The 12,115-nt window shown below is 44.5% G+C and overlaps 1 protein-coding gene across 7 annotated transcripts in view; it reads left to right on the forward strand.

The window, feature by feature from the left end:
- Positions 1-12,115, forward strand: part of LOC143808394 (uncharacterized) — a 426,051-nt gene that overhangs the window by 142,776 nt on the left and 271,160 nt on the right. For 2 of the 7 annotated variants that reach the window (XR_013221946.1, XM_077290993.1), the window contains one exon: positions 5,721-6,203. The exons of the other annotated variants lie outside the window; for them this stretch is intronic. Coding sequence is in view for 1 of the 2 variants with exons in the window: in XM_077290993.1 (XP_077147108.1) it covers positions 5,721-5,738 (18 nt within the window). In the remaining variant the exon portion in view is untranslated. Of the gene's footprint in view, positions 1-5,720; positions 6,204-12,115 lie in introns of those variants that run through there. 7 annotated transcript variants of the gene reach the window in all.

Here is a 12,115-nt window from a genome sequence, read left to right on the forward strand (position 1 = left end):
GCTAAGGATAATAATGTTTGTTTTGATTCCTGCCTATGCAGAGCACAGCAGTCTGTGACAAACTGATTTCGACTTCAGTGCCATGTATAAGCAGTGACTATGGTGACAGAAGATGAGCAGCTAATTATTGGAGACAGCTCTAATCACGTGCAGTGCATATAACCAGTGTTTATTCATTAGCTATTTATTTTCGGTTGTCTTTGTTTCTGGCTATGTAGAGTAGACCACTCCAGATGAGTTTGCCATAGGCTGCTGTACTCTGCTTAGGCAGCATCTTCTATGATAAAGCTCACTTCATTATACTGAGATTTGTAATTTTGGTCTTTGCTTATGTAGAGAGCAGCAACCACTGGCAAAATCATCCCACCTTGTGCGCTCTGCATAAGTAGACTTAGGTGGGCATTCGCTTTGCCGCTCAATACTGTCTTCATTTATTAGTTAGAGCTGCTTTTATACTTTTACATTATTTCTAATCCAAGCTAGTGTTACAAGTAAGGAAAGGGACTTATTCAGGGTTATGGTTAGGCCCGGGGCTAGGCTTAGGGCTGGGGTTAGGGACCAGATTAGGAATAGAGTTAGGATTATATATGATTAAGAATAGGGCTAGGGCAATAAAATTGTTACATAAAAAAATGTAGTAAGAAAATGAAGAAGAAACAAATATAATAATGTATAACGTTTAATATTTTGAAAATTTGAGATCTGATTTCAGCAAAAAGCAGAATTTAAAAAAAAAAATAAAATAAGACATAAAATCTCAAAGTATAATTACATCAGTATTTTCCCATAGATTACAATTTACTGGTAATACTGGGGTTTTGGAAAGGTCTCGGAGTACTAATGCTTCACGGGTTAGGGGGCACACACTTGTATTGTGCTGGGTGCCTGTAACCCACGCTGTACCAGTGTGCTATCAGCATAGTGTACAGCAACCAGTCAGTTTTCGTATTTCACATTTTCTGCATTTTTTCATCTGTCGCCTAAAAGACAACAGGTAAATATTAAATGTACTACAAACATCAGGCTTATTATTGTGTGATGCTCACTTTAACTGAGTTTATTTTACAAAAAGCCCTAAATGTGACGTTTCGTTCATGTGTTTTGCCAAAAGTTTCTTTGTAGGACTTGTAAAGGAATAAAAAGACATAAACATATCTGAATTAAATAAAATATCATCTGGGAAGAGCTGGTAATAATATGAATGAAAACAACAGAGTTTCCTACAAGCAAAAAAAATCCACAAAAACTATGGGTGAAAATAATCTACTGTTGGTCTTTATAAAAGATGTTTCTGTGCTCTTAACGAGGTTGTCTCATCTTGTCCTCTGAAGGACACTGCTCTCCTGGCTTCCTGCTCGTTGGGGGTATTGCGCTGTTGTTTAAAGGGATTTCCCACTACTAGGACAACCCCTTCTCAATCTAATTATTTGCCCCTGTTAAAATAAAAACACCTGTGCTCCCCTCCCGTGCCAGCGCAGATCCAGTAGTGTCACCGCTCACAGAGATAACCTTTATTATGTAAATTGCTCTGATATTGTGAAATCGGCTCTGTGAATTGGCTGTTATGGGCAATTGTATGGTGCAATTTCTCCTGTTATCCTTGTGAAAATGCAATATTTGGAGCTAAAAATAATTTTTGTTGGGAAAATGTGATTTTTTTTTATTTTCAAGTTCTGTGAAGCACCTGGGGTTTCAAGGTGCTCACCACATATCTAGATAAGTTCCCTAAAGCTATGTGCATACGTAGGTCGGGTCTCTGCGGGTTCTCCCGCAGCGGATTTGATAAATCTGCAGGGCAAAACCACTGTGGTTATCCCTGCAGATTTATCGCGGTTTGTTTTGTGGTTTCCGCTGCGGGTTTCCACCTATACTATTGATGCTGCATATGCAGCAATATGCAGCATCAATAGTAATGTTAAAATTAAAAAAAAAAGGTTATATACTCACCCTCTGACGTCCCGATCTCCTCGGCGCTGCACGCGGCGGTCCGGTTCCAAAGATGCTGTGCGAGAAGGACCCTTCGTGATGTCATGGTCATGTTACCGCGACGTCACCGCAGGTCCTGCTCGCATAGCAACCCTGCGACCAGACGGCCGCGTGCAGCGCTGAGAGGTGAGTATATCATGATTTTTTTATTTTAATTCTTTTTTTTTTACCCAAATATGGTTCCCAGGGCCTGGAGGAGAGTCTCCTCTCCTCCACCCCGGGTACCATCTGCTCATGATCCGCTTACTTCCCGCATCGTGGGCACAGCCCCATGCGGGAAGTAAGCGAATCAATGCATTCCTATGGGTTCAGAATCGCCGCGATTCTGCACAAAGAAGTGACATGCTGCGGAATGTAAACCGCTGCGTTTCTGCGTGGTTTTTCCCGCAGCATGTGCACAGCGGATTGCGGTTTCCATAGGGTTTACATGTAACTGTAAACGCAATGGAAACTGCTGCAGACCCGCGGTAAAACCCGCAAAGTGCGAACATGGCCTAAGGGGTCTTGTTTCCAAAATGGTAAACAAACAAAGTTCTAAATCATGTCAATATGAAATACAGGGGCGGACACAGACAGCTTGGGGCCCCAGTGCAAGAAATGTATCTGGGCCCCCTCTCCTTTCATGGCTACCAAGCTACAGATATACCGTATATACTCGAGTATAAGCCGAGAATTTCAGCCCCTTTTTTAGACTGAAATTGTCCCTCTCGGCTTATACTCGAGTCATTCCCATTGGTTGGCAGGGAAGGGGGAGCGGCAGCTGTCTAATAATACCCACCTGCTCCTGGCACGGTCCCTGCATGTCCCTGGTTCTCCGGGTGCTGACAGCTTCTTCCTGTATTGAGCGGTCACATATTTACCTGTCCCACGTTCCACCGTCGGCGCCGCTCCGTCTTCCGCGTCCTCTGCAGTGACACTCAGGTCAGAGGGCGTGATGACGCGATTAGTGTGCGCGCCGCCCTCTGCCTGAACAGCCAGTGCAGAGGACGTGGAAGACACAGCGGCGCTGATGGTGGAACATGGGACAAGTGAATATAGCAAGTGCCGGGGGCCTGAGCGACGAGAGGTGAGTATGTGATTTTTTTTTTTTTTATCGCAGCAACAGCATATGGAGCAAATATCTCTATGGAGCATCTTATGGGGCCATGTGCAGCGTTATATGGGGGCAAATATCTCTATGGAGCATCTTATGGGGCCATAATCAGCATTTGTGCAGCATTGTATGGGGAAAATGTCTGTATGGAGCATCTTATGGGGTCATAATCAACATTTGTGCAGCATTATATGGGGCATATTTTAATATGGAGCATCACATGGGGCCATCATGAACTGTATGGAGCGTTATATGGGGCTCCTGATTCAATATGGATATTCAAAAACACTTAGCCTACTGATGTCTCAATTAATTTTACTTTTATTGGTATCTATTTTTATTTTTGACATTTACCGAAAGCTGCTGCATTTTCCACCCTAGGCTTACACTCGAGTCATTAAGTTTTCCCAGTTTTTTGTGGCAAAATTAGGGGTCTCGGCTTATACTTGGGTCGGCTTATGCTCGATTATATACGGTACATATTTTTTACAGTCTCCTCTCATTATATATATTGCCGCCCCTTATTACACAGTGCACTCTCTTTATGTATAGCGCCGTCCCTTATCACATAGTTCCCTCTTGTTACATACAGCACTGTCCCTTACAGATCAGATTCTCGTTATTTTTGTTATTTATACCTCCCTTTTCTTTATTACATATCGTCCATTCTTGTTAGATATAAACTGAAATGATGGCTGATGGAGAATGGGAAAGCTTCTTTTGTGATGGATGCGGCTGATGGACTGGTCTTCTGATCAGTTGCTGCTCCATCAGCTGTCATTTTACATTTTACAGGAGAGGACACTATGCAATAAAGAGAGGGCGCTGTGAATAACAAAAATAATGAGAATACTCAATGTAAGGGACGGTGCTGTAGATGACAAGAGATGATACTGTGTAATAAAGGACGGCGCTCCACATAACAGGATGCTACATAATAAAGGACTGCACCATACATAAATAGAGAGGATGTTACGTAATAATAGACGGGAGGGAACCGATACTGCAGACGCGATATCAGGATACGGACACCGCCGAAGCAGTCACAGGAAGCGAGCACTAATAACAGTACACAGGGTATGGGAAATGGGACACTATCAGACTAGGGATGGAGGATACAGTTGCTTACACACCAACCCCCTAACATACAGTGGGGGAAATAAGTATTTGATCCCTTGCTGATTTTGTAAGTTTGCCCACTGACAAAGACATTAACAGTCTATAATTTTAAGGGTAGGTTAATTTTAACATTGAGAGATAGAGTATCAAAAATATAATCCCGAAAATCACATTTTAGAAACTATATAAATGTATTTTCATTTTGCAGTAAGAAATAAGTATTTGATCCCTCTGGCAACCAAGACTTAATACTTGGTGGCAAAATCCTTGTTGGCAAGCACAGCAGTCAGACATTTTTTGTAGTTGATGATGAGGTTTGCGCACATGTCAGGAAGAATTTTGTTCCACTCCTCTTTGCAGATCATCTTTAAATCAGTAGGATTTTGAGGCTGTCGTTGGGCAACTTAGAGCTTCAACTCCCTCCATAACTTTTCTATGGGATTAAGGTCCTGAGTCTGGCTATGCCACTCCATGACCTTAATGTGCTTCTTTTTCAGCCACTCCTTTGTTGCCTTGGCTGTATGTTTTTGGTCATAGTCTAGCTGGCAGACCCAGCCACGACCCATTTTTAGGCTATGTGCACACTTTGCGGATTCCACTGCGGATCCGCAGCAGTTTCCCATGAGTTTACAGTACAATGTAAACCTATGGGAAACAAAAAACGCTGTGCACATGCGGCGGAAAAAAACGCGCGGAAACCATTCCGCAGCATGTCACTTCTTTTCTGCGGATTTTCACCTGCTCCAATAGGAAACTGCAGATGAAAATCCGCAGAAGAAACTGCAGTAAAAACCGCGAGAAATCCGCAGTAAAAACCGCAGCGGGTTTTCACTGCGGATTTTGGAATTCCGCTGCGGAAAATTCCGCAGTGGAATCCGCAAAGTGTGCACATAGCCTTAATGTCCTGGCTGAGGGAAGGAGGTTGTCACTCAGGATTTTACTGTACATTGCTCTATCCATTCTCCCATTGATGCGGTGAAGTAGTCCTGTGCCCTTAGCAGAGAAGAAACACCCCAAAGCATAATGTTTCCACCTCCATGCTTGACAGTGGGGACAGTGTTCTTTGGGTCATAGGCATTTCTCTTCCTCCAAACATGGCGGGTCGAGTTAATGCTAAAGACTTAAATTTTTGTCTCATCTGACCACAGCACCTTCTCCCAATCACTTTCAGAATCATCCAGGTGTTCATTGGCAAACTTCAGACGGGCCTGCACATGTGCCATTTTGAGCAGAGGGACCATGCGAGCACTGCAGGATTTAAAACCTTTACGGCGTAATGTGTTACCAGTGGTTTTCTTGGTGACTGTGGGCCCAGCTGTCTTGAGATCATTAACAAGTTCCCCCTGTGTAGTTTTAGGCTGACCTCTCACCTTCCTCATGATCAAGGATACCCCATGTGGTGAGATTTTGCATGGTGCCCCAGATTGATGTCGATTGACAGTAATTTGTATTTCTTCCATTTTCTTACTATTGCACTAACAGTTGTCTCCTTCTCACCCAACGTCTTACTTATGGTTTTCAGAAACGAAGACAAAGGTGAAAGGCACTGCCCAAAACTTATTAATAGAATAAAAGCTGGTATTTATAAGTCATCTTTGTCCAGAACAGCCACACCTAAGATTCCGGGTGCAACTCCATAGAAAAACAGATGTGTTCCATAGAATGAAAAGAAGAAAAAGCGGAATGCACTCACCGATCTCAAAAAAACAGCTTTATTCAATCTTCATGGATAAAACTTCATGGCCGGGGGAAGAGGAGTGGAGCTCGGGCGAGCAGGAGGAGACGACGACCGTTTCGCGCAGTGCTTGCGCTTCAACGGGTCTGCAGCCGCACACTCCGGTCCCGAGTGCCAGCGGCAGTGCCGGGTATTGAGGTGCGAGACTCGTGCGAGTTTCTCGCTAGTGTGACCCCAGGCCTTAAACGCAATATCTGTTTAATTTTTTAAAAAATGACCCAAAAAAAATGGCGTGGGCTTTTTGCCACTGCACTTGGGGACATTTTCAAAGTTTTCCCAATTTTTCAGACTGACTGACCTTCACTTCTTAAAGTAATGATGGCCACTCATTTTTCTTTACTTAGCTGCTTTTTTCTTGCCATAATACAAATTCTAACAGTCTATTCAGTAGGACTATCAGCTGTGTATCCACCAGACTTCTGCTCAACACAACTGATGGTCCCAACACCATTTATAGGGCCAGAAATCCCACTTATTAAACCTGACAGGGCACACCTGTGAAGTGAAAACCATTCCCGGGGACTACCTCTTGAAGCTCATCAAGAGAATGCCAAGAGTGTGCAAAGCAGTCATCAAAGCAAAAGGTGGCTACTTTGAAGAACCTAGAATATAAGACATATTTTCAGCTGTTTCACACCTTTTTGTTAAGTATATAATTCCACATGTGTTAATTCATAGTTTTGATGCCTTCAGTGTGAATTTACAATTTTCATAGTCAAGAAAATACAGAGAAATCTTTAAATGAGAGGGTGTGTCCAAACTTTTGGTCTGTACTGTGTATAATATATATATATACATATATATATATATATATATATATATATATATATATATATTTATATATTAGCTGAAGAGCCCGGCGTTGCCTGGGCATAGTAAATATCTGTGGTTAGTTATAGCACCTCACTTCTCTTATTTTTCCATCACGCCTCTCATTTTCCCCCTCACTCCTCTCATTCCCCCCTAACACTTGTCATTTCGACCTCGCATCTGTCATTTTCCGATCACTCCACTATTTTCCCTCACTCCTCTTATTTTGCACTCACACCTTTTCATTTTCACCTCACACCCCTCATTTTAACCTCACACCTCTCATTTTCCCCTCAGTATATACATGTTTGTCATCTGTCTTATATATAGTATACACCTGTATGTCATCTCCTGTATATAGTATATACCTGTATGTCATCTCCTCCTGTATATAGTATGTACCTGTGTGTCATCTGCTCCTGAATATAGTATATACCTGTGTGTCATCTCCTCCTGTATATAGTATGTACCTGTATGTCATCTCCTCCTGTATATACCTGTGTGTCATCTCCTCCTGTATATAGTATATACCTGTATGTCATCTCCTCCTATACATAGCATATACCTGTACATAGCATATACCTGTGTGTCATCTCCTCCTATATATAGTATATACCTGTATGTCATCTCCTCCTGTATGTAGTATGTACCTGTATGTCATCTCCTCCTCTATATATTATATACCTGTGTGTCATCTCTCCTGTATATAGTATATATCTGTGTGTCATCTCCTCCTGTATATAGTATATACCTGTGCGTCATCTCCCCTGTAAATAGTATATACCTGTGTCATCTCCTCCTGTATATAGTATATATCTGTATGTCATCTCCTCCTGTATTAGACCTCGTTCACACTTATTTGGTCAGTATTTTTACCTCAGTATTTGTAAGCTAAATTGGCAGCCTGATAAATCCCCAGTCAACAGTAAGCCCACCCCCTGGCAGTATATATTAGCTCACACATACACATAATAGACTGGTCATGTGACTGACAGCTGCCGGATTCCTATATAGTACATTTGTTGCTCTTGTAGTTTGTCTGCTTATTAATCAGATTTTTATTTTTGAAGGATAATACCAGACTTGTGTGTGTTTTAGGGCGAGTTTCATGTGTCAAGTTGTGTGTGTTGAGTTGCGTGTGGCGACATGCATGTAGCGACTTTTGTGAGATGAGTTTTGTGTGGCAACATGCGTGTAGCAACTTTTTGTGTGTCGAGTTGCATGTGACAGGTTAGTGTAGCAAGTTGTGTGCAGCAAGTTTTGCGCATGGCGAGTTTTGCGCGTGGCGAGTTTTATGTGTGGTGCCTTTTGAGTATGTGCAAGTTTTGTGTGAGGCAACTTTTGCATGTGTTGCAACTTTTGTGCATGTGGCAATTTTTCCGCGTGTGCAAGTTTTGCGTGTGGCGAGTTTTCCATGAGGTGAGTTTTGCACGTGTGGCGAGTTTTGCATGTGGAGAGTTTTGCGCATGGCGAGTTTTGAGCGGCGACTTTTGTGTTTCGACTTTTATGTGGCGAGGTTGGTGTATGTGTGGTGAAATGTGCGCTGAGGGTGGTATATGTGTTCGAGCACGTGGTAGTGTGTGGCGCATTTTGTGTGTGTGTTCATATCCCCTTGGTGGTGTGGTGATTATCCCATGTCGGGGCCCCACCTTAGCAACTGTACAGTATATACTCTTTGGCGCCATCGCTCTCATTCTTTAAGTCCCCCTTGTTCACATCTGGCAGCTGGTAATTTGCCTCCAACACTTTTCCTTTCATTTTTTCTCCATTATGTAGATAGGGGCAAAATTGTTTGGTGAATTGGAAAGCGCGGGGTTAAAATTTCACCTCACAACATAGCTTTGACGCTCTCGGGGTCCAGACGTGTGACTGTGCAAAATTTTGTGCCTGTAGCTGCGACGCCTCCAACACTTTTCCTTTCACTTTTTCCCCATTATGTAGATAGGGGCAAAATTGTTTGGTGAATTGGAAAGTGCGGGGTTAAAATTTCACCTCACAACATAGCCTATAACGCTCTCGGGGTCCAGACGTGTGACTGTGCAAAATTTTGTGCCTGTAGCTGCGACGCCTCCAACACTTTTCCTTTCACTTTTTCCCCATTATGTAGATAGGGGCAAAATTGTTTGGTGAATTGGAAAGCGCGGGGTTAAAATTTCACCTCACAACATAGCTTTGACGCTCTCGGGGTCCAGACGTGTGACTGTGCAAAATTTTGTGCCTGTAGCTGCGACGCCTCCAACACTTTTCCTTTCACTTTTTCCCCATTATGTAGATAGGGGCAAAATTGTTTGGTGAATTGGAAAGTGCGGGGTTAAAATTTCACCTCACAACATAGCCTATAACGCTCTCGGGGTCCAGACGTGTGACTGTGCAAAATTTTGTGCCTGTAGCTGCGACGCCTCCAACACTTTTCCTTTCACTTTTTCCCCATTATGTAGATAGGGGCAAAATTGTTTGGTGAATTGGAAAGCACGGGGTTAAAATTTCACCTCACAACATAGCCTATGATGCTCTCGAGGTCCAGACGTGTGACTGTGCAAAATTTTGTGGCTGTAGCTGCGATGGTTCAAATGCCAATCCCGGACATACACACATACACACATTCAGCTTTATATATTAGATATATTGTGGTAAAGCGACCCCTGTGGCAGCTAGGGGGCGCTGTGTGTGCTCCTTGAGATATGCATTGAGGCATATATATGGTGTGCAAGGACCTGTGGTGATGTCACGCTCACCTGACTAGCCATGTGACAGGTACCTGGGTGTGGTTACACCTATGTAAAGGAGGTGTGTGGAGCACATGGTGGAATGGGAATGTGAGTGTTAGGCCGGTTTCACACGTCAGTGGCTCCGGTACGTGAGGTGACAGTTTCCTCAAGTACCGGAGACACTGACACACGTAGACCCATAAAAATCAATGCATCTGTTCAGATGTCATTGATTTTTTGCGGACCGTGTCTCCGTGTGCCAAACACGGAGACATGTCAGTGTTCGTGGGAGCGCACGTTTTACACGGACCCAATAGAGTCAATGGGTCCGCGTAAAACACGGACCTCACACGGACATTCTCCGTCTGGGGTCCGTGTGCGTGCAGGAGACAGCGCTACAGTAAGCGCTGTCCCCCCCACATGGTGCTGAAGCCGGTATTCATATCTTCCCTGTAGCAGCGTTTGCTGTTGAGAAAATATGAAGAATAGTGTTAAAAATAAAGATCCATGTGTCCGCCGCCCCCCCACCCCCTGTGCGCCCCCCCGCTGGTCAGAAAATACTCACCCGCTCCCTCGCTCCTTCCTGGTCTGGCCGCGGCTTACTGTATGCGGTCACATGGGGCCGATCATTTACAATCATGAATAGTCGGCTCCGCCCCTATGGGAGGTGGAGCCACATATTCATGACTGTAAATGATCGGCCCCACGTGACCGCATGCAGGAGAAGCCGCGGCCAGACCAGGAAGCAGCGAGGGAGGCGGGTAAGTATTTTCTGACCAGCGGGGGTGTGCACAGGGGGTGGGGGGGCGGCGGACACATGGATCTTTATTTTAAACACTATTCTTCATATTTTCTCTGCAGCAAACGCTACTGCAGAGAGGATATGAATCGCAGCTTCAGCACCATGCAGAGTGGGTACCACACGCTCCGTGTGGTACCCACTCGCCATACGGGCGGCACACGTGTGCCGCTCGTATGGCCTCCGTGAGTTCCCAGGCACACGGACACGGATAACTCCAGTACCGAAATTATCTGGACGTGTGGGACAGCCCTACGTGAGTAAGTGTCTGTCAGGGTGGACACACTTCCGTGTGTCCTGACAGGACACTGCAGAGTGGCCTGGGTGCTGGACGGTTCCAGGTGGGGACAGACGTCCTGGAAGCACACAGTGCCCATTCCAGGCTGGAGAGCCTGCGTGCTGGACATAGCACGGACGGTTGGTGTTGGAGGCTCATGCGAGTGGAGTCGTCCTGGAAGCACCTGGAGACTGTAGACCTGGGAGGTCTGTGTTGAGGACCTGGGACTGACCTGAAGTCAGTGTGAGTGTGTGGGACGGATGGAGATCCATGTATGATACTGACCGGGGTCAGTGAGAAACGTCTGATGGATACCTCCGTGGAGGAGTGGTATCCGGGAAACCTGTGCGGCACCAACAGGTAATGGGAAGGAACCGTGTGATACTGACCGGGGTCAGAGTGAGAGACATTGTGTATGGGCACCTCAGAGGCCAAGGGGTGTCCAGGAACCCGTAAAGGTTGCCAACGGGTAACGGTCTGAAAACCGTGTATAATGCTGACCGGGGTAAGAGACGAACTGTGGTAAAGATGAATATTTGCAGACGGTGTTTAATCTGTTACCAAGTTCCTGTGGATATGGTTTACATTGTGTGAAATAAACCGAAAAGACTGTGTTTTGATAGAAAACCGTGCCCGAGTGCTTTGATTCTGCTGCCAATCGAGTGTTCCCCAAGACACGTAGTAGGCGCTATGCTACAATATATATATATATATATATATATATATATATATATATATAATATTTTTACAAACAGGTGCACAGAAGTATGTAATACACATAGATGACAGTAAGTCTGCACACATTTTATTACTTACATATGATGTCGCTCTGGCAGGTGCATTCTCCCATCTTCAGTCCTCCTTCAGCACTTTTGCTATGTTCACACGCTGCGGATTTTGCTGCGGGTCCGCAGCGGTTTCCCATGAGTTTACAGTACAATGTAAACCTATGGGAAACGCAATCCGCAGTGCACATGCTGCGGAAAAAAATGCGCGGAAACGCAGTGGTTTACATTCCGCAGCATGTCAATTCTTTGTGCGGAATCCGCAGCGGTTTTACACCTGCTCCATAATAGAAAACCGCAGGTGTAAAACCGCAGTGGAATCCGCACAAAAACCGCGATTAATCCGCAGGAAAAACGCAGTGTTTTTGCCCTGCGGATTTATCAAATCCGCTGCGGAAAAATCCGCAGTGGACCATTCTACGCGTGCACATACCATTACTGGCCAGATCTCCAGCTGTCACCACCTCCTTTTGCCTCTTCACTACCTCTGATAGCGGCAGAGAACAGCCTCCCAGCAGTCAGTGAATCTGACACTTCTCCTCCTTCCTTCTAACTTCTGGCAGGTATCTGACCCATGTGAACACCGGCCATCACATCACTCTTCCCTCGGGACTCACTAAAAAGAATTAAGAAAAGGAATAAAGAAAAAGAATGAACATAATAACTTATAGGTCCAAAGAGATGAAGAGGTATTATAGATTTCTTATGGATCTTAGATGCAGCATGAAGTGAACAAGATTTATATGTAGACAATTAGGAAATCAACACATTCCCCATATAAAGAGGTGTATATTATATTCCCT

The sequence above is a fragment of the Ranitomeya variabilis genome, chromosome 2, assembly GCF_051348905.1.
Source record: "Ranitomeya variabilis isolate aRanVar5 chromosome 2, aRanVar5.hap1, whole genome shotgun sequence".
In the NCBI taxonomy this organism is placed as follows: Eukaryota; Metazoa; Chordata; class Amphibia; order Anura; family Dendrobatidae; genus Ranitomeya; species Ranitomeya variabilis.